Source organism: Propithecus coquereli, unplaced genomic scaffold (assembly GCF_000956105.1).
Source record: "Propithecus coquereli isolate 6110/MARCELLA unplaced genomic scaffold, Pcoq_1.0 Scaffold89, whole genome shotgun sequence".
Classification (NCBI taxonomy): Eukaryota; Metazoa; Chordata; class Mammalia; order Primates; family Indriidae; genus Propithecus; species Propithecus coquereli.
In genome coordinates this window covers 3,612,655-3,636,140 of record NW_012155173.1, presented here as the reverse complement: position 1 = coordinate 3,636,140, position 23,486 = coordinate 3,612,655, and the positions used below count along the sequence as shown (strand labels likewise).

Sequence of the window (23,486 nt, the reverse complement as noted above, 5' to 3'; positions counted from 1 at the left end):
GTTATTTCCATTCATATTTTTATTCTATTACTACAAGCATACATATCCATAAATGTGCGTAATATTTTGTGCATGTGTTCAAACTTCATACAGACCAGGTGTGGTAGCTCACACCTGTAGTCCCAGCTACTCGGAAGGCTGAGGCAGGAGGATCGCTTGAGCCCAGGAGTTTGAGGTTGCTGTGAGCTGTGACAATGCCATTGTGCTCTAGCTTAGGTGATAGAGTGAACCCCTATCTCAAAAAAAAAAAACTAAAAAAAAAAAATTTTAAATATATTTGGAGAGATTAAGTCTGTTCAATTCTCCAATTATCCTGAACATAGAATGGTATCTCCCACAGAATAGAAAAACACAAACAAAAAAAACAACAAAAAACATCTAGTTTTCCTAATATATAGGTACAAACTGAAGGAGCTGGGGCAGATGAAAGCATTTCTATTCTAGCCAAACTGCACAAATTTGCATTTCGAGTACCATTAATATAATGACAGTGTCTTTTTTTTTTTTTTTTTGGTCTCTGATATCTTTAGAAAACCCTTTTCTAGAAATTACAGTTTTGGTGCATAATTTAAAACAATCAAAAGCAATTTTGCTAATGATACATCTAACTCTCTTTGGTATGCACAAAAGCAGTAATTTAGTGGTCAGAAAATAAACTTAATTCTCCATTCTGATGCTATAAAGCAATGTGTACAGTTGATTTCTCAGATACAAAACACCCATCAGAAACGAGCACACCAACAGCCGACACTGGAGCTCTGTCAGAAACATGACCCATTTCCTCCTCTACTAGAACACATCTCCCTGCTGTGGGGATTCTCAACCCCAAGCCCTACCCCCAAGAGGATTTTAGTAAAGGTCCAACCAAACATTGCTAAGAGAGTCTGCCTTTTAACAATCTGGCATATTTAATGGTATTTGTGAAGAACCTCTGATAAAGTACCTAGACCAGTGGAAAATCAATATGCAGATATTCAGCCAACAAAACCAGACTCTGCCATTTTGTGCTACCACAGCTGGGAGGTAGCTTGATCTAGGGAAAGGGTGTGGCTGTGGGGAGGCACAGTGGGAATCCCAATGCAGCCCCTTAACCGCCGGCCAACCATGAGCATGTGGGATCTGGCTTCCTCATCTAGCTTTCCTCATCAAGGGTTGTAAGATAACAGAATATAGAGAAAGCCCTCAGAAAATCACCTCTCCTACACAAAGTCTGCACAAAATAAAACCCCGGTTCTCATCCCTACCTCTAAAGCCAGGTTGTTACAATTTTACTGCAACCTGCAAAAGCAAATGTCCATCGATAGATGAAAACTGTATAAATTTTGGCACACTGCCACAATGGACTCATACGCGGCCATTACAAGGAAAGCTGCTCCTCATAACGTGAAAGAGAAAGCTACAGATGGACGTATAAACAGGAACCCGCACGTGTATTTTCTAAGGAAAACACATAAATATCACGATATATAGATAAATTAGATAGGCCGCATGGGGGAGGGAAAAAAGGGGGCTGGGAGTGAGGAGAAGGTTCAGGAGACAACACCTCTAGGCGGAGGCCAGGGTGAGTGCAAGCCAAGGGACACACCATATCTTCTCTTCATATAAATGGAAAAAAGTGATGAGATCAGAGGTAATTTTTAAAGTTTTTTGTTTGTATAAATACACAATTAATATCTGGAAAAACTTACTCTGTCAGTCCCACCGAGGAAGGGGCGGGAAGTGGCCTGCAGCCCAGGCCTGCACGAGTTCTCCGGCTGATGCTCAGCACTGAATGCGCCGTCGCTTGGCTTCTCTCCCCAAGCCTCTCTCTTTCCTTCGTGTCTGAATCCCAGCGGGTCGCCCTCCACAGCCACAGTCTGCACTGAGGCATCTTTCAGCTCCCCTGTGGACGCTTCACCCGCCTTTACCAGCTGGGCCTCCCACGGTGGCTTCAGGTCATCATGTGACTTGGAAAATGAGTTGGCTTGGACAAATTGTCCAAGTTCGCCTCTTAGCTGAACAGCTATTTGCTTAAGCGTCTTCTCAATTTTACCATCAAGGCGTTCTCCAGAAACTTCCTGCTCTGTCAAGCATATTCGTTCCAGAAGCAGTTCACGTAGCACTTTCAGAACGTCTGGTCTGTTTTTCCAAAAGGGAAGAGGTAGGAGAATTAAGCTTTCTGCCACAGCCTTGTCCCCTTGCTCAGATTCCACCCAAACTAAACATAGTGTGTACCAGCAACATGCCAGCAATCACACTAAGTATTTTATCCCTTGTAACCTCATGACAACCAAAGAAGGCAGGTACTGCCACGTTTATTGCATGGGCAAGAAGACAGGAGGCACAGAGCTAGTGAGTGGGCAGGCTGGGCCTGGGTAGGAGCAAGCAGAATCAAAAAGTGTCCAAGACAATCATGGGTCCTCCAGCCCCACTACGGCCATGGTCCTATCTCTTCATTCAGGAGTAAGTATGGCTTTAGATGAATCTAGCCAACCTGGCTGGTCCATCGATGACCTGATCCATCTTAGCACACAATGGATGCTCATAAATAGATGTTAATGAAGGGAAGCTGGTATACAAGCACAGTAAAAAGGGCACTGGCTTTGATGGCAAAGAAAAATGGCTCCAAATTCTAACTCTGCAATTCTTTGAAAGGAAGATGAGTCTTCCTCCACAAGACAGCCATTGGATTTTTTTTTTTTAATTTAGAGATGGGGTCTCACTCTGTCACCCAGGAGTGCAGTGCCATGATCACAGCTCTCTGCAGCCTCGAACTCCTGGTCTCAAGCGATCCTTCCACCTCAGCCTCCCAAATAGCTGAAACTACAGGTACACACCACAACACCTGGCTAATTTCTTTTTTTTTTAAAAGACAGAGTCTCACTGTGTTGCTCAGGCTGATCTTGAACTCCTGGCCTCAAGCAATCCTCCCACCTCAGCCTCCCAAAGTGCTAGTATTACAGGCATGAGCCACTGCGCCCAGTCCAGTCATGAGGATTAAACAAGGTGGTGTATAGAGAGCAGATGCTTTTCATATCCCTTGCCACATGCCCTTGGCCCACCTCTGATTTCACCTGCAGCTGTGTTGGCAGTTCGTGTAGACACAGACAGTCCCACCTTATGCACCCTCTACATTTCTACTGCCTTGAGGCTTTTTCCAGAGCTCTCTGACCCAGCCAGTAAGACAGTGTCAAGTGTCAAACAGTTTATATTTCTGGGGGAAACCCTCAACCAGTGGAGGAAGAGAGCTGGTGGGCAAATGTCCCAGTCTCCCACCCTTCAGGGGAACAACACAGGCTCAGTCTCTACAGCTCTCTGAGGGTGCCCAGCAGGATTGAGGCCCAGCTGCCCACCGCAGTAACCAGATCAATACTAGACCCTCAATGGCTTTGTTTTCATTGCTATCTTCCTCTCCCTGAGCCCTCCTTCCTGTTGCCTGATGTCACATTCCAAATAAATCACTTGTACTCAAGTCCGTATCTCAGGCTCTGCTTTCCAGGGACTAAAACTAAGCCAGCATGTAAAACACTTGGTATGGTGCCCAGGGTAGCGTAGTTTAGGAGGACTCCCTTTTGTCTTCTTGTACCAGGCACTATCGTGGGCACCAGGGAGAGAAAACTGCCTTCGATTGGTTTTAGAAACAGATATATAAACAAATCACGAGGGTTACAGAGTGACTATCCCAGAGTGTCCAGCTGGGGAGGCAAGGAGAATGTCAGAAGAGGGCTTCTGACATCAAAGAGAAGCTAGCCAAGGGGAGAGGTGATGGAAGAGCCTAAGCATGGCAAACAACAGGAACAGAGTCAGGTGGCAAATAAGGAGGTGAGGCTAGAAAGCTAGGCAGGGAGAAATGAAGAGTCTTACACACCACGTTAAGGAAAGGAGGGCCACTGAAAGGCCCTGAGATGGAGTGGCCTGGTCACAGGTGTGCTTCGCAAAGGTGACTGTGGCTGCTGTTGTGTAAAGAACGAATGGAGAGATTTCCCATCAAGACGCTCCTCTCACACTGCTCTAATGACAAAAAATGACAGCAAGATATACATAACAAAGTTTTTAAGGTACACTATAGGGCTCAAAATCAAGAAAAAAATATCCAAAGATCAGAAACAGAGGAGGAAACCCACAGCCATGAGAAAGACGCTGGAATGGGCGGCATTTGCAGGAAGCAGCAGAGCCAGAAATTCAACCCCCATGGAGGAAGAGGAACCACACAGATTTCATGGGCCTAAAGTAAGACTCTAGAGGGCCGAATTGAGGCAACTTCAAAATCACCACCAGGCCAGAGTAAGGGTGGAGCAGCACCAGGCTATTGGCACAGGCAAACCAAACTCACAACCAAAATCCTCTATTAAAAAAGACAACAATCCAACGAATGACAGAATTCACACTTGAGGAAATAGAAACAATAATCAATCTGAAAAAGATTTTAAATTAAGTATGTTTAAATCATCTGAAAAATAAAGGAAGAAAACAGGTTCTTAAGAAAAGAAGAGAAAGGTATGACATTAAGACAGAAAATTATGGGAAAAGGGCCTGGAGGGGCAAGCCCAGAGGCAGAGCCAGGTCTGGAAGCTGCTGCTAACTCCTGGGAGAAGGAGCTGCGGGTCTAGATGAGGTGGTGCCCGTAGAGAAAGGGGCACAGAACGGCCCTCGTCAGTGTTAGCTCTTTTCCTTCTCCCTGCAGTTTCTCCTACCTGCCTTACTTCAAGAAGCCTCGTGTAATAGACCAGACTCTACCAACTGCTTTAACATACCCAACCTTCCCGTCCTGGGATCTTTGCTCCCGCTGGCAATGACATGGCCCCTGGTGTTGTCTTCCCAGTGAGCCCTCTGAGGGCAGGGATATGGCCCTCTGCATGTCTGTTATCTAGATTGGGGCACAGTCAATTCAACTCAAATAGCTATAGCAGGTATACAGAAATGGGATAAAAAAATAAAAATGTTCACAAAATTTAAACGTATGCACATTTTTCACTTCTAATATAGGATCATCTAAGTTACATAAACCATCTTAAACTGTAGTAAACCCAGACTTTTAAAATATTTCTGGTATTTCAAGCTTCGGGGGATATTAAACTAAATTTTCCTTTCCTCTCCTGCTTTAATATAGATAAAAAATAATGACAATTGTTATTCAGCTAGCCAAAGGAGGACCATCACTTACCACCAAACAACACACAATAAAACCCAGGAAAAAGACTTTACAAATGGATAGTAAACAGTAGTGAAAGAGGCCATTATGATACACTAAAGTGGTGGTGCTATTAAATAAAACATTTCAAGCGTTAATTTGTTAGAAATCTGAATAGCAGATTCATTAAGCTACTGCCATTATCAGGACCTTTGGAATAGTTGAGCCCAGGGGTCTTCTTAGAGGCCCAAATATTGTATATATACCCTTCCGGAGCATTTCTGCCATGTAGAAGGTGTAAGGGGAAAGGAACTGACATTTACTAAGTATTTACTATGTGCCAAATCCTTGAATTACACCAAATCCTCACAATAAGACTGTGAGGTAAGGACTGTTACTAACCCCCACTGTACAGGTGAAGGAATGGGCTCCTTAAGACTCAGGACCACGCAGCAGAGTGGCAGAACAAAGACCCAGACCCTTCTGACTCGCAACCATCAGTTGGGGCTGAAAAGGGCCTGTCTGCCAGAAGGGAGCATATCCCCTGCCCACGCCCCAATCACCACACTCCCACCGCAGCCCATGGTACTCTCCCCGGCTCGCCTCACCCAAGTGCATTCCTCCATGGCCCTCAGAAAGAAAGTGCTATCTTTTAACTCTGACGTAAAGTTTACGACCTTGATGTTTAGGAAATCCTCTATTGCTCAAGCACCGACTATGGTCACCTAACTACCTGTGATCCTGTGATAATAAACCAGAATAGCCACTGAGCGTGTCTCCCCAGAGGACTCACGCTAGAAAAATGTTAGACAGATGTCAGAGATTGAGGAGGGGTTAGCCTCGCTGAGCTCACAAAAACAGAATGCTGCAATCCTCTTTTTAGTTGAAGAAATGTCCATAAGGCTTAGCTCATCGAGGATCTAAGAAATTCTACCATTCCTGGCTCTTGTCAAGAGTCATGGGCAATAGTCATTGGTTTAATTTCTCTGTCTATACTGGAAGAGAACTGAAAACTTTTGTTGAACACATATCACATGCCAGCCAGTTTTCTTTAACATTTCTTTTCTTACTCCTCACAGCAACCCTAAGTACTGGTCAGAGGAACTGAGGCACTGAGAGATTAAGGCACAGCTCTTTGGGCTCCAAAGCCCAAGCAGCTGTTATGGATGGACTAGAAAGAGTATAAAAGGGGTGGGGTGGGGGGAAATAGCTCTTAAAAGATTAATTAAAAAAAATACAAACATACTGTTTCTCCTTTTTTATTTTAAGAAAAACAACCTGTAGTATTTCCTCACATAGGAATGACTCCCAGCAGATATAATAAGAAGAGAATTTTAATTTAAGCTCTACATAAAACAGCAGAGCCATAACTACAATGGTATTTTTTAAAGCTATTGCAGAAACTGGAAGAGATTTCAGTAGGGCTGATTTCTCTTGCGGACAGCAAGGCAGCCCTTTCTGGGGCTCCCAGGAATAATTCTCAAGGAAAGCTTTCTTTCTCCTCTTTATAATGGGCTTGCATGAGGCTCTGCTGAAGTCCCCTCACAGCCGCTAGCAGGCAGCCTAATTACTTAATTGCATGACTGGCAAGATTCCTTCCAGGCCATTTCAGGAGCTCTCTCAGGTAAATTACACAGCATCATCATCTAAATCCATTTAGCAAAATGAGTTTGTTCTCCCCTTAAACTAGAGAGACAAAGCAATGTCTGGGCCCCGTGTCTACCTGGATTCCAGTAACAATGTGGCCTTCTCATTGACGAAAGGGGCATGCAGGTTCATGAGCTCGCCTTCTTCCAGGTTCTGGTCTCCAGGGCAACCAGATTTGTGGTCTCCATCGTAGTCTGATATACTGGAATCTGTGTGCTTTAAAAATCCATTTTTGCAACCCCCTTTGAAACGATCCTCCATAATCTGCAAATAAAGGTATTTGGTCAAATAGTGGAACATGGAGGAGGGGAAGGAGGTACATGAAGGAGAGAGAAAGGATAGAGACACAGGGTAAGAGAGAGAAAATGAGAGGAGGAGGAGGAATGGGGAGAGGGAGGAACACAGGCATGCAGGTTCACACACACCCATTTTAATGCAGGGAGACATTCTAGAAAGAGGACAGAGATGTTTACATCACTCCTCTTCACCCTCGGTTTCCTCATCTATAAAATGGGGATGGTAATGTTACCTCCCAATGTGGTTAGGAGAATGACATGAGATGACTGGCTCAGGTTAAGTGTCTTACTCACTACAGGTCTATTCACACACCCGATGTGTGTTCTCCCACCCCATGGCCTACTCCTTATAATTTCTTCCTAAGAAGAGTACAGAACCCATGCCATTAACAATGATGTGGATATTTATTATATTATTCTTGCAGTGTATCCTCCTCGTTACATATCAGAAAGCCGACTTAGTCTTTACAGACACATGCTAATTAACATGGCTTTGATTTGTCTCATTAGGAAGGTGAACAGTTCCTAATTCCCATGGAGATGTTCTTTACAGATCCACCTTTGTGGGTCACTGAGGGTCCCAGAGGAGTGGTACCAAGGATGCATCTAGTTAAAGCCTATGCTGGGCATGTCTTAAGGTGCTGCAATTAGCATTCTTTCTCCCCTATCCAAAGCTGTAAATTTCTTCTACCAGTCTATAAATAACTCCTCTTGTCTTCATTACTGCTGGTGATATACATACTAGCCATCACCCCCATCTCTCTACACTGGTAAAATGATTAAGATTTTTAAATGGAAGACAAGACCCACACCAATGAGCTATTATTTATGGGGTCTTGTTTGCCACAGATCTAGTTATTAAATCCATCAAATAAGCAACCTCCAAAGAAGGAAAAGTCTAGAATAATAAAAACAATAATCATTATCTTTTACTGACCACTTATTACATGCTTTTCTATTTAAATAACACAACAATCTTAAAAGGAAATATTGTTATCTTGATTGATGAGGAAACTCAGGCTTAGAGGTAAAGTAATGGTTAACCAAGGTCACAGAGATGGTGGTGCCAAAGCCAAGACTCAAAATGAGGTCTGATTCTAAAACGTCACTTTTAATTACTTTGCTCTCCAAAACTATCTACGATTTATTATCTCCCATTCACAACTCCATGACCTTGAACACCTTAAAAGCCTAAACTGCCCAATCTGTAGCATCCTATCCCCCTACACCTCCCAGTCTTTGGGGTTCTTTCAACCTTGGAGAATGCCTGCTCCGTATGTTCAGCATGAATGTGACTGAAGAGCATTCTGTGTGGATGGGGGTCAAATGATCACAGTGCCCAGATGACAGGAAGCTGGGTTCCAGATCAGGAGACTGCAGAGGGCCCCTGGGAAGGGGAGCTTGGTTCCACCAGCAGCTCTTTACACTGCAGTCAAATGATCTGGGACTTCACAGCAGTCCAGACACAAGGGTTCATGCCCCAACTCTGTCACCAACTTACTTTGTGCCTGGAAAAATCACCTTCCCTCACAGACCTCAGTTTCCAATGCATAAAATAAATGGGTTGGATTAGCTCTCTAAAGATCTGGCCAGGTCCAACATCCAATGCTTGTTATTCTCCTATAACCACCCCATTTTTATTTGCAACTATATGTCTGTTTTCATGTTTCATGACTGGCTCTATCACCCAGTTTATAACTTCCGAGAGGTAAAAGACCTAGTCTTTTTGCTCTCCGCTGGCACACAGCAGGCACTCGATGTAGGAGGAATGAACAGAAAACCCACTGGACTCACTCCAGTTGGGAAGACTGGCTTGGGCACAGAGTGGGGCGGGTGGAATAAGGAGTTAACTGCCACGTTCCTACCTCATTACCCTGCTCCAAACGCTGGTCACTCAGGAAATTATTCTCGTCATCCTTTCCAATTTTGATCGTGTCCTTGTCTTCCTTGCTAGCCAGAAGCTACATGGAGCATGGAATGATGTGAAAATGCAACCCAAAAAAGTGTGCAGCATGAATATGTATGAATAAGTCAGTGATGTCTTTTTTTTAAAATGCAAAACAACAAACAAACAAAAACGAGGCAGAAACAAATGCCAAAGCCATGAAATAAAAATTAACCAAAGTTAGAGTTGCTAGTTCTGGCAAATCACACACAGCTGCCTGGATCAAGCATAATTTAAGGCAAATTCCCCAAGAAATAACTAAAGGCATTTCGCCTTGCCCTTGCCCGGCCTTTCCTGAGCTGCTGTAAATTAAATATGCTGTCTGTTGTGCCGCTGCCATTCCTGCCTTTGCTAAATTCACTTTCAGATTACATAAAAGTAACAAGATTTTGGAAAATAGCTATTGATGGAATTGAAAATATCAAATAGCAAAAAAGCAATAAATTTCATTTATGGTGTGCCCAATTTATGCATCACTTCTCCTGTTTGGCACAAAGCATAAACCTCTTGTTGGACTGTCACACATCTGAGATGGACAGTCCCCACAACACTGTCATTTTGCTGACAAAAAGTCCTGATCTCTAATGAGAAGAGTATCACGCTTGCCTGGTGATAACTTCATGCTTTTGGAAATGAAGGACAGTTATTTATAAGGACTGCATAAATCCCTAATTCTTTAAAGTGTAAATCCCAAAGCTTCTGCATTTTACAGAATGGACAGTACAAAGTTCTCAAGAGAGCCAGTTCTCAACTCTCTGGAAAAGCAAAACTCCTAGTCATGGGATATCTGGATTAGCCAAATAAATAATAAGAGGAAAGGTGGCCATATCCAGGGAAGGAATCAATCAAAGGTGTTTCAAAATTATACCAAACCTCATCTCACCCATGAAGTAGTTAACTTTGCAATGAAGGTGTTAAAATGAGAGCAGTGGGTCACGTGTTGGGCATGTTGTACATATGAGATATTGATGGTTCTAGCTCAACAGTTTTATTTTGTAAATTTCTACATTTAGTCAATTGCCCCCATAACTCTCCCAGCACAACTTAAATTCTTCTGATCTTCCTTTTAGAAGAAAAACCTTGTTTTGGAAAAAGAAAAACAAAACCAAGCAAACTGACTTTAGTTTTTATAGAAACTTTCCAGGATGGGGACACATTCAATCTAACCATATGCAAACATGCAATGAGTATCAAACAGAACTAATGATCAAAAACTGCATCCTACTATACCATCGAGCTTTAAACAGACTAGATGTGTAAATATACTTAGTAAGACATAAAAGCTTACAAATATGGGTGAGGAACCCTCTTCCTCTACTGGCTTCTTCCCTCATTATTAAAGCATTCCCAAGTGATAAAGACCAACTAGGACTATCAAACTTGTTAGGAGGATAAAATGCTAACCCACTTTGGAAAAAGTACTGCCAATTTTTTGCAAACCTAATAACCCTACGACACAGAATTCTATTCATAGGTACCCACCAAGAGTTTAAAAAAAAAAGTATGTCCCCACAAAGTCTTATACATGAATGTTCATATCATCTTTTACCCATGTCCATTAATAGCAGAATGAAAAAACAAGTGTAATGCATTCATACAACGAAATACTACTTAGCAACAAAAAGGAACTGTTGATTCACATAACAACACGGATGAATCTCAAAAACATGATGCTGAGTAAAAGCTTACACAAAGGAGAATATATTGTATGACTCCGTTTACACGAAGGTCTAGTACAGGCACAATTAATCCACGGTGGGACAAAAGCAGAAGAGCAACTGGGGTGGGCGGGGGTGGAGGCCAGCAAGAGAGGACACAAGGGCTCTTGGCGGGGGTCTGGTTTACACCAGTACATACACTTGCAAAAACTTGGCAAATGCAGGCTCACAACCTCTGCATTTCATTGCATGTAAATTTAACTTTAAAAGAAAAAAATAACTACAAATGTACATTGAAGAAACGCATGCTAAAGTACTTAGCGGAAGTACACGTATGTTTGCAATTTCGATTAAAATTTATCAAAAAGATAAGATGCTGTGATGATGGACAGGTGGGCAATGTTAACAGAATCTAGGTGGTGAGTATATGAGTATTCACTGTAAAATTCTTTCCACTTTGCTGTGTCTGAAGTTTTTCACAATTTAAAATGTTGGGGGAAAAGTCTTTCCCATCTTTAAAAAACGACAACAACAATAAAAGTCTCCCTCTGATTCCCCAACAGTTCTGGTCACTGAGTGCTCTGTCCCTCTCCAAGCTTCCAGAAAAGGTCCAGTGCAATGTGGCTTTGCTGCCACTTCTGTCCAGAAACTGCCCAAGAAAAGGTCAGGAGATAAAATCCACCTGGGGTTTGGGGGTGGGCAGGGGTGGTGAAAACAGACAGAAGCTCTTCCCCAACTCCTGTGGATATGAAAATGGTTTCTCTTAAGTTTAGCTGAACAAAGCACTGTTAACACACATCATTCCAAGTTGAAATATCAAAAGCATCAAAGTTATTCTGCACTTCTAGAACCAAAACCACGCCATTACTTGATACAGTGAAATAAAAATTAACTTTCGCTTCTCTTTACCTCTGCTGACTTCCTCTGCTGACTTGGTCTAAAATTAAAAAGTAAACTCTCAGTTTCTAGCAATGGTCAAGAAATTAAACGTTGTGGACATAGATGTCCCTCATACCATATGCCACTTACCAATTTTTAAGGACATAGAACAAGATGTCAGAAAGAACTGAGTCACCACACCCAGCTCTGTTTCCAGTCCTGCCACCACCTAGAGAAGCGACCTCCATGCCTCCAAGTGTCAACCAGCCCTATCTCATCTCCTCACTCCTCACCACTCCTCTATCCACTGCGAGCTGGCTTCTGTCCCCCTCGCTCTGAGGAAATGTCTCAGGTCATGGGACTCATTGGAAAGTCTCAGTTGTTTTTTCTTTCTTGTCTTCTCACAGTATTTGACTCAAGGAAACACTTCCTCCTCAGAGCACCACGCTGGGACTCTGCACTCTCCTCATTCTCCCCCTTCCTCCTGGGCAGCTGCTCTTCCTCCTACGGGAAGAACTTCCCTCGACCGCCAAAGGGAGGGCTGGGCACCTGTGTACAAGCTCCTCCAGGCTCTGCCTTTGCACCAACACAGCCCTCCCCACACTCTGCCACCACTGCCCCTCTGTTTCTGTGTCTTACACACTATCCAGGGCAGGGACGTGTTTGCGTATAGAGTTTTAACATCAATGCCTGATGCTCAGTAAAACACTGCTGAAAGAACAAACAAATGAGGAAAGATTTTTTTCAAAATGAGAGCTGGAACCAAACAGTTTTCAGGATTTCTTCTGGTCTTGCTGCTCAAAGTGTGTTCCCTGCAGCAAACGAAGCATCATCGACTAGAAGCATGTTAGAAATGCAGACTCTCGGGCCACACCCAGCTTACTGAACCACAGTCTACATTTTCATAAGAACCCCAGGAAACTCACAGGCGCTTTCAACTTACAGAAGCACTTCCCTGTAGTATTTTAAAAACAACTCAAAAAAGAGTCAGAAGAGAGTTATAGCTTCAACTCTGCCACTAACTTACTAAAAAGTAAAAATAAAAATAGCTATGTTTTATTGAGTGCCTACTACATGCCAGGCACTATGCCAAGGGCTTTACAAATCATGCAAAACTCATATTATAATGAAGTCGAATTGTTAGCAAATTCCTCCTTTTCATGAAATTAAGTCTGCTCTGACAAACCAAATTTTATTGTTACTATTAATATTAACAGAGTATTTAAGAAGCACTTTATACTTCTGAGTACCATTTCTATACCTTAGAGTCACACACAAGGTCTATTCCTTATTCAACATGACAGCCCTACAAATACCTGACTTCAGTTAAATTATGCCCCTTAATCCACATTTCCTCTCTATGCCAAAAAAAAAATCTTAGTTTTCTAAGCATTCCTAACAATGATAACAGTAACTAATCCTTTTTGACACTTGAATATGCCAGTACCCGTGCCAAGTGCTTTACACATATCCAACACTTAGAGACGGCAGGTCCACGAGCTACACAGTTCATGGTTCTCAACGCTCACCAACCTGACTATACTCTGCCGAAATCCCTCTGTATGGCGATTTCCAACCAAATTCTCCTATAATGCATAAATAACCAGCAGATAAATTTAAGAAAACAGGCAACCTCATAGAGGTTTTTTAAATGCACATTAGAACAACAGGTCTTGGTCTTTTGTTTGGTGATTTCTATACGAACTGTGAGCATTCAGAGAATAAGCACCATCATATCCAGCCGGCAGGGTTCTGTAGCAGGGCGGCCACTTTAAAAAGAAACCTGACAAACTCCATCAGGGCCTTCAAACTACTTATACCCTTTTCCAAACTGAAAGTTGTTAGGGGAGGGTATATGAAAATAAATTGTATGCCTACTGCATATCTGTATCTGTCCTTTGACCTAGTAATTACACAATCCGGGAAGATGGTCTAAGGGAAAAAAACCCTTAACACAGAAAAAGATCTGTGTCCAAAGACATTCATTATGTAATTTAAAATAGTGAATCACTAGAAACAATCTGCAAGTCCAACAATAGCAAGCCGGTTAAATTTCAGCGCATTCATATGGTACAATAAAATGCTATGACCTAATGGCAATTAGGAAAAACGGGATACAAACTGCATTACAGCAGAGGTGTGTGCATCCACGTGTTTACACATACAAATATAGAAGGCACAATTCCAAAATGTTAAATAACTGTGCCTGTTTTAAAGTGACAAGATTAGGGGTAATTTCTTTCCTCTGTTTTCCTCTTGCTAGGGTAATGCTACGGGTAAATTAAATACCAGAGGAAAAATACTGAATTTCAAAACACAAAACATATTTGCTTTTTTTTTTGTTCTCTTTCTCTGATTTATAGGCTCCCAGAGAGCAAGAATTATGCCCAGCCCCCACTCTGCAAGTCCTGCTGCTCAGCAAACGCTGTGGACAATAGAAGCATTTCTGGTCTGTTTCTGCCTTCTCATCGAAAGAGCACCACACGCACTCCCAGAGAACAGCAGCCTCACTCTTTGCCATCCACCCTCACCCCAACTCCCTCTACCCCTTCAGCTCAAGATTATAGTGGGCACATCATTTTTACCATCCCATTCCAGGGGAAGATGGGGAGCTGTGCTATAAAGGATAAGACTATTCACAGGGAACATCAAATCAAAGTGCAATCTGACAAATGACTCAAATCTGAATCGGCTGGTCTTAAGGTCTTAGAGTGGGAAGAGGAAAAAGCCTCTGTTCTCCAAAGGACATACGGGACATTTAACAGATTTTTTTCAAAGGGCAAATGAACAAACAAAACTCACCATTTATGTCTCAAATGAAGACAGTGAAGAATGAGCTGCTTATTAAAAATGCTGCCTTAGAGGAAGCAAACCAAGAGACTGGTTTCTCCCTAAATGGATGGTAGATATTTTTGGTTTTCAAAATTATCTAGAGTCTTCGAAGCTAAGATCAATAATCTTCCCTCTCTCAAAGACAGCAAAAATACTTTTGAGCATTTCCCACTTTGAAGGTAGGAGGAGGCAGCTTAAGGCTGACAGATCTTTCCCAAGAAATGATGTGACAATGAATGTGAAAGCTCTATTTACCTGGCACTCCAGGTTGAGTTTAAGACAACTACAACCCGGAAGATTCCAGTTTTGTACGTGAGGGACCCAAGACAAAAAGACCCTACTACTGCATTTCACAGTGAGAACAGTTCTGGTCTTCTGGAACAACGCTAATACCCGCATGGAGCAAGGGTCTCCTACAGGAGAGTTAGGCTTTTCCTCGCCATCACAACGTCAGGGTCCTCCCATTGTGTAGCACGTGTCACAAACAGAGAAAATCGGAGACAACACATCACTAAGATCAGCACTGAGACCCAGAAGTCATCAAAGTGAATGAGGCTTCCTTGCTCTTTCCCCAGGTGGAGTGTGTGCGTGTCTGTTTTTCAATGTTAACGGAGTCCTTAATGCTGCATCTACACTGCCCAAATTATGTGGATGGGTTAGCAACTCTCCAGATCCCTCTGAGACCACATCGCTCATCCAGATGTGCCATCTGCAGCTCAGATCCCAGGGCTGGATCAAAGTCAAAAGCGTCACAATGTATCGGATGTGTCCATGGAGACATGATGCAAACCTGAGGAAGCCCGTGGACGGACCTGCTCCACCCAGCAGGGCCCTGGAAACCCAAACCCCATCCACAGCAAGGGAATTTCAATTACAGACCCCCCCAAGACAGATGTAGTCTTGAGAAATCTTTTGAGTTGTTACATTTTTGTAATTAGCACGACAACGAGAATGTTTCTTCTTACCTTTGTTTGTCCTGCTGACTCAAGTCTGCCATTTCCCTGGAAACCCACACAGGAGAAATCAAAAATGGTTTTCTTCAGGTGCTGGTTGTCTGTGTACAGCTCCTTCACTAGCTGTATAAGGTCGCTGACCTAAAAGATAAGAGCAGGAGAGGGCTGGGTACCCAGTAGCCGACTTCTGCTTCCCGGGGCCACACCCCCACACGGGCCTTCCTACTGAGCAGACCCTTCTGCACCACAGTTATGGAGAATCAGGATGCCCAGTTCTAACCTTCAGGACACCCTGGATATAGTGACAAAAACAGTGGCTTTGACATCTGGCATGCTGGTATTCTTACCCCAGAGCCAATCACTTTAAGGCAAAGATATCCTGGGCAAGCTGCCTAATCTAAGCCTCAGTTTTCTCATCTGCAGAATGGGTTACTGTGAGAACTGAACATGACCATTGTCAAAGCACACCGAAGTCCTTGGCACAGCGCAAGTGATCAGTCAATGACATCTAATACTATTTCTGTCTTGTACTTGAGACCCTCTGGAGGAAAACTCCCCCAAGGCTGAAGTTTCTGAGACTATCAGCTGAAACTATCGGCATTGACCTCTTTCTTTGTATACCTATCTAGCAATGTCAGTAATAACAGATAACAGACAATTAGAAAGCAATTTATGGCTAATACTAAAATACTACTACAAGTTTTAGTCAATCACTCCTTGCAAAATCCTGAGGAGGTACACAGGCTAGTGTGTCTATTCCCATTTCATAATGAGGAACCTCAGCTATAATGAAGTTAATTGCCCAAGGTCCCGTATCTGGGGTGTCTGGAGAGCTCATAGCGATGTAAGAGCGGCTGAAGAGCCTAACCATGTGGGAAAGGGCAGCCGCCCCCACAGAAGCAGAGCCAGGCCTGAGCTGAGCTCCCCAGGCTCCCAGTCCAGCGCTTCTCCTGAAGGCACAGGTCTTGCTGGGCCAGACACATGAGCAAGCTGAGCAGACACTGTCTTTGTTTCCTGCAAGTTTCAAATCCCAAGGGCCAGGAACTTTCCAAACACCTCTTGATGGGAGCAATCATTAGCTCTTCAAATAAAGTGGAAAATCCCACCCTGACTGCACATAGTAGATGTTCAACACATCGAAACATGAGTAAAAATTGGATCCAGTCCTCAAGGAGGTTCTAGTGGGAAGAACAAGACCTTCTGATTCTACAAACACTTACTAAATGCCAACCAAGGGAAACATGTCCTGCCCTTATCGCAGCCACAGCAGACACTAGCAGCAGCTATTATTACCTCCATTTTCTTCATCTTCAAAAACTAGCAGCTGCCTCAATGCTCCTTGCCCTACTCCTCACAAAATATCCAACGTTTTACAGTTCTCCTTGCTATTTCTTACTTCTGTGCTTTACACAGGTTGTTTTCTCTTTCTCTACTGAGAAAGCTCTCCACCTGGACAACTCCAAATTCATCCTTCAAAACACATTTCAAGCCTCACTTCTGTTAAGAAGCTTCCCCTGATCAAATGGGCCACCACATGCCCCTCCCCCTCCTCCTCCGCTACCTCTATACCTGGTACGGCTGCCCATTACAGCAACCCTTGCACTCCATTTTGCAATTACTTGTTTACATGCCTGTCTCCTCTATCAGAACATGAATTATTCCAAGAGAGAAACTGAATCTCAGCCACACATGTATGATAATTTACAATAAATCACGCAGTTTCCCCTATGCTCACACTTCCTACTTTTAACACTGGTGCTTAGAACCTTGAAACACTAAACCACTCTAACCATGCCACTGATCAACAGATTGAAAAACCTTTCCAGTTAAAAAACAAAAAGAAAGATTTACTGATCAAACCTGGAACTTTACTCATTCAAAAAGCATCTATTAGCTCCTACTATGTGTGTCAGGCACTGGAAAATCAGAAATGAATAAGGCACAATCACTACGTTTCAGATGGTCACAGCCTAGCAGGGGATGTAGACAAATAACCGGACAATTACAGGTAAATATGAGAAAGACATCAGTTCGGGTCAGGTGCAGGAAGACAGGTGAATGACCCGACAGGCCAGAGAGCCTTTCCTCAAGGACAGCAAGCCTGGGCTGGGGTCTCAGGCCTAAGAAGGCCTGTGTCAGACGTGGGCGAGAGCAGTCCAGGTAACGCACAAAGGAGGAACAAAGACAAGGCGGCGAGCACAGGGAACGAAGGGAGAGGAAAGGGGCTTTCGGAGTCAAGAGACAACAAACAACCTTAAAAGAAAAGCATTAAAAGTTAATAGGTCAATACCTTTTTCTTAAGTTCTTCTTGAGAAAAATGCTCCACTTGAAACTGGTTGTGCTCTTCAAGGCAAATACTTAGATAAGATGTTTGATCACTATAAAATGAAAATGGTTCTTCTGCCCAAAAAAAAAGGTGGGGAGGGGGAGGAGAAAAAGAATATCAGAAACAGATCCTTCCGAAACCAACCCCAGTGCAATCCATCTACAGCAATTTGAATTGGGGGAGGCAGGGGTGGAAGGAGCATAAGCACACATAGGGGGTTCAAAGCACTACCTTTGGAGCAAAAGTAATTTTCCCTTTCTCTACAGGCTGATATTTCAATGTACAGTTTCATCTTAGGCTGTAGGTTTTCACTAGGGCCAATCCTGAATTATAATTTGCATATCGAGTGTTGTGCCTGGAGACCATTCTAAATGGCACAAGCAAATGGTGATTTCAGTTTAAATGAGGGAGTGATTCTGTTTAGGTGAGAATACAGAAAAATTAGATGTGACCCTCACGGGTAGAACTCAAGGGAAATAAAAGTACCTGATCTATTTTTCTCTGGCCCCAGACCCCTCATGGGAAGCAAGCACATTAAGTGCAGAGACTGCCTGCTAGAGCTAAGATATGAATAAAAGAATCTTCAGTCACCTACGTAAGGGTCTGCTTCCTTGCAGCGAAGGTCATGTTCCAACAGAGAGGGAAGAAGGGGAGGAGGGGGAAGCTGTTTATTGAGTGAGGCATACCCACAAACAGTATCTCATTTAACATGTGTAAGAGCTGATCCGCCTTTTAAAATAGAGTATGGAATACTAGAAAGAGCTAAACTCCAGAGGAAGATATCCTGGTTCAAATCTGGGCAAATCAAACCCCACCCTACCCCCCAGCTGAGCCTTAGTTTCTTCATCTGTAAAATGAAGTTAATACCTGCTGTACCCAATGGGATGACTGCCAGGATCAGAGATGAAAAGTTAAGTGCCTAGCACTCTGCCTTATACATAGCAGGTACTCGAGGAATGTCAAAACTACTGATTTCACAATACATGCCAGGCACCAGGCTAGAGATATGGAAGGGAATAAGACACCAGACTTTAAGGGGCTCAGGTTCTAGCCAGGGAAAGCGCCAAATATCACTGTGATGAGTATAACAATGCAAATCCCACAGGACACTCATCTTACAGCCCTCCCTTAATGAATCTACACTGCTAAAAACAATGTTTCAACCTGCAACAGCAGTCTCACCCATACATCTGTGCAGTCCTGGGCTCTCTGCTGTGGGTGCTGCGGTAGGCAGTGCCCAGATGTTTGGGCAATGAGGGCTGTTTACCAGAAAAAGAAGACTGCAAGTCCCCAAGGTTATCCACAGCTAGGAGTATCAAATGATACAAAAAATAGTAAAGGCAGCAAGGAAGCAATCCTGCAACAGACCCTCTGCAGAATTTAATACAATTTACTAGGCTCTTCAATATGAAGGCCAAAGCCAGATGGTTACAGCCTGGGAAAGCCGACATCATCATGGTCACCACAAAAAGAATCCCAAGATGAAATCCCGTAGGTGCTTCTCCTCTTAATGAAGTTTCAGCACTATCTTAAAGTGCAGCCCGCGTTCTCCAAGAGGAAAAACCAAAAGGAAATACGTAGACGAGAGCATGTACCTTCACGCCTCCGAATTTCACTGATCTGCTCCTCCAGGGTCTTTTGCAAATTCCGATAAGAGAGTACATCCTGCTCCAGTTGCTTCCGCAGGGCAAAGACGCTGTTTAACTCAGCCTGCAGGTTGTTGATACTTGGTAAAACAAGACATCAGAAATTTTAAAACAGACCTATTTGTGCTTTAAGATGCAAAGCAAAGCAAGCCTTCCTGTGATCTTTATGTCTTTTGTGTTTTTTCTGGTTATAAAGTAAATACATGTTTATTACAGAAAATTTGAAATATAAAAGTATAAAGTAAACAAAATTCCCATGCTCCTACTATCAATTAACACATGGCAGACTGTATTTCCTCTCAATCTTTTTCCCCGTATTTTTTACAAGGTTGAAATAATGCTGGACATACAGTGCTGAATTACACATTCCTCACTTAAATATTTCCCTACGTTTTTGGAAATTATTTGCAAACATCATTTTTAATGACTATATAATATTAAACCAGTGACTGTCCCACCATTTACTTTAACTCATCCCCTATTAGTGGATATTTGGGTCATTTCCAAGTTTTTGCTACAGATACAACCAGGGAGAAATAGTTTCATTCTCCAGAAAGCTTCTCTATGTGGCATAATGCCTTGAGAGGGCTTGAGTATAGAAGGGGAGGCTATCCAGGGCCTGGATGTCACCTGGCACCCAGGCTTCAGAAGAGAGGGAGAAGCTTTTGTGTTACTCCTCAAAGATATCGTATTCGGAGTAAGTATGGGGGACAGGAGGGAAGAGAAAAAAAATAAAGGAAGAACAGTGAGTCAACAATAAGAAAGAAGACCGATTTAGGGCCAAAAGAACTCCATTGTGGTGGGTTAACCACTTATAAATGCACATTAGAAATGGATTTTTATTTTGGGAGGGGAGATGTCAAGTTTCACATCTGGGTCGATGTGATACAGTGCTGAGCTATACAGAGAGCTTTCATGGAACCAGAAGCCCAAAACCCAGAGGAGGCCATGAAAATGCACACCTCCCAAAATCTGTGTTCATTGTGGGGAGCCCTGTGCAACAAACTTTCTCTGATGGAAATGTTCTATATCTACAATTTCTACTGCAGCAGCCACAAGCTAAATGTGCCTATTGAGCATCTGAAATGTGGCTAACATATCAATGAACTGAATGTTTAATTTTATTAAATTTAAAGTTTAAATTTAAATAGCCACATGGCTAGTGGCTACTGTATTGGACAGTGTAGATCCATAAGAAAGGCTTTGTACTTCTGCTAATATGTAGCTGGCAGAGATCTTAAATCCAGCTCTCAGAGGAACGTGGAGACCCCAGCTGACATCTAAATAGCATAAATAATGCTTTTCTGTACATCTCTGTGCCTAAAGCCTTGTTTGACATTCAGGTTATTTTCTTAAGAAAGATTCCCAGCAGTACAATTACTGGGTCAAAGTATATGAACATCGTTAAAGATTAAACACATTAACAAATCAGAAAGCCTCCTTTTTTAAACACCGGGAAATATATCACTCTCTGTCCAGCATCTGATCTACAGTTCCCTAAGGAGGTCCATCAACACCTTGAAACTATCTGTAAAAATTTATGAATATGTGGATTTTTCTAGGGAGATGGCTCATAAGCTTCCATCAGATTTTTTAAAAGGGGTCCATAGCCCCCAAATGGTTAGGAGCCATTGCTCTAAATGTGTGTCAGACTCGAGCCCCATTTTTTCTTCAAAGACTTCTTCCAGCTGCATCCATCAAACTGCACACATAAATCAACATACATTGGAAGGAAAATAAACCATTATGTCTAATCTGCGATGCTTGCTGCTCTGAGGACGGTTCACTGTGAAGTAGTCTTCATGCAAGGGAAGGGGCCCTGCGAGTAACTTGCACCTAGTTCCATTTCAAGACAATCATAATGATCAATTTGTAAGGCTGATGGAAAACCTTACAGAGGTGTGACAGCACAGCACTCGCTCGGATGCAGTCATGCTGCAGAGACATTTAACTAGGGGGAGAAAAGGAGATTGTGTTAGCGAAGCTCCTGCGATTAGGGCTGGGGAAAGCTAACTGCTTCACTCCCTTTTCCATTCCTGACAGGGTGAAAAGTACACAGCTGCTGCTCCTCTGTCTGTCATTTATGTTTTCCCAACTCCAGAATCTTTTCAAGGTGTGAGGAGTTGGCAGAACAAAAGGTGCTTCGCTCAGAAAGAAACAAAAACCCCGTACCTTCCTCTTTCTGGAACCGGAGTTGGGGTGGCGGGGGGTGGGGGAGAGGCAGAAGCAGAAATGAGGAGTCAGAGAGATCCAAGCTCAAAACAACACACCGCACTACTAGCTCCATGCCCGTGGACAAGTCAGTTAAACTGCCTGAGTCCTGACTCCTCATCAGTAAAACAGGGATAATAATACCTTTACTTCAAGATTGTTTTGAGGATTAAATAAGACGTTACGTGGGAAAGACTTTGCACAGTGCCTAACACATATTAGATGCTCAAAGAACATCATCTCCTTTCTTTCACATACCCCAACAACTCCCATACAAAAGATGATACTTATGGGCTGAAATTTCTGATTTTCATGAGTTACAGCAATGCTTCTTCTCTGGAGATGATTTTGTTCCCCAGGACATTTGGCAACATCTGGAGACAATTTTGGTTGTTATAACTGGTATGGGAGGGGGCAGGTGTGCTACTGGCATCTGGATAGAGGTCAGGGATTGCTAAACATACAATGCACAGGAAATCCCCTCATGATAAAAAAATTATCCAGCCCCAAATCCCAACACTGCTGAGGCTGAGAAACCCTGAGTTACAGGGAAGTGCAAACTGTGCCAATCCTCACGGTGGGTAGCAGGTCAGTAAGAGCCTAGGCTCAGTGGCCAAAAACATCTGAGCTCTAAATACACTTAACATCTTAGAAGCCACGTCTCCACTTCTGTAAGATGGGGCTAAAGCCACCAGCTTCTAAGTGTGGCCATGGAGAATGAATAGTACGAGTGAAAAGATCCAGCACACGTAGCCTGCCATGAGTTTCCTTCCTCCCTGTCCTCCCTGTCCACTGTTAATCACGGCACTTCATGTCGCCAGTCATCCACCTTTGCTGTCGGTTTCCGGAAAGCGAGCAGTGCTGGAGTTACAGAAGGGAGCTCCGCCTGCCGCAGCCCACAGTTCTGTCCCTTGAGGAGTCAAAACCCCGCACAAGCTACACGCAAGCACACTGGGATACTGAAGCATATGTAAGCTTTTCATGTTGTTCTTACTCTTAAGAAGTGTTTTCACTTACTAATGAGTGCTTACTATGTGGCAGGCAGTATTAGGAGTTTACATAGTATCATCTCTTATTTCAAAACAAGCCTGTAGGGTAGAAAGACAGGTAAGCAGGTAAGTAGGTAGGTAGGTAGGTAGATAGGTAGGTAGGTAGGTAGGTAGGTAGGTAGGTAGATGGGCCAGCCAATCTCAATCTTATAAACCCCACTGAGGCTCACAGTGAAAAGTGACTTAGCCAAGAGCTCAGAGCTGCTGGGTGGCAGAGCTGGGATTTGGACCCAGGTCTGTCTTCCCCTAAGTGTACTGCAAGACAGAAGAGGAACAGAAAACCTTTTAAGCATCCTTGTTAGTCATAGCCCTGACTCGCCTCAGTCCCATCCATGTTTTCATTCATTAAGAGGGGCTGTGAAACTCAGAGCCACTCACAATGCTGAGGAGGCTTGAGGGCAACCACATCCGCCCACAGGGCCTCTCGGTGCCCAGAATCTAACCTGGCTCCCACCCAGAGAAGCTACACAACTGAAACAAAATTTGACCATTCCTGAGTTTTCCCACATGACTCCACCCCTCTCCCACGTGAAAATGGCCAGCAGCTTCTTGAAAAAGCTCACTTTCAGAGAGTGATGCTACTCCCAGAATTTCATCAGCATGTTTTCATTTTCTCTAAACTCATTTCAGATTTAAAATTTCAAAATGATCTCATAATTTAGAAGATCAGCACTGGGAGGAAGAAGCATCCCCGCACAGAAGTTTCCAGAGTACCTACTCTACACCAAGCCCTGGGGAACAGAGACAGTAAGACAGGATCCCTGCCCTGGGGGAGCTCCCCGTGCAGGTGAGGAGACAGAGCAGTCATGGATGACCGCACAGGATGACCACCCAATACAAGGCAGGCGACCGTTCTAGGGATTGGCCAGCCCTCTTGACAAGGGTTAACACTCACGCTAAATTCTAAAGGACTAGTGGGAGACAAAGTAGGGAA

General features: G+C 43.3%; 1 protein-coding gene across 1 annotated transcript in view; it reads right to left on the bottom strand.

Annotated features, from left to right (window-relative positions):
* Positions 1 to 23,486, bottom strand: part of CDK5RAP2 (CDK5 regulatory subunit associated protein 2) — a 194,998-nt gene that overhangs the window by 68,174 nt on the left and 103,338 nt on the right. Inside the window, 6 exon segments of the mRNA XM_012664386.1 lie at positions 1,689 to 2,118; positions 6,834 to 7,021; positions 8,919 to 9,014; positions 15,333 to 15,461; positions 17,611 to 17,720; positions 19,242 to 19,372. Of these exon segments, the coding sequence (XP_012519840.1) occupies positions 1,689 to 2,118; positions 6,834 to 7,021; positions 8,919 to 9,014; positions 15,333 to 15,461; positions 17,611 to 17,720; positions 19,242 to 19,372 (1,084 nt within the window).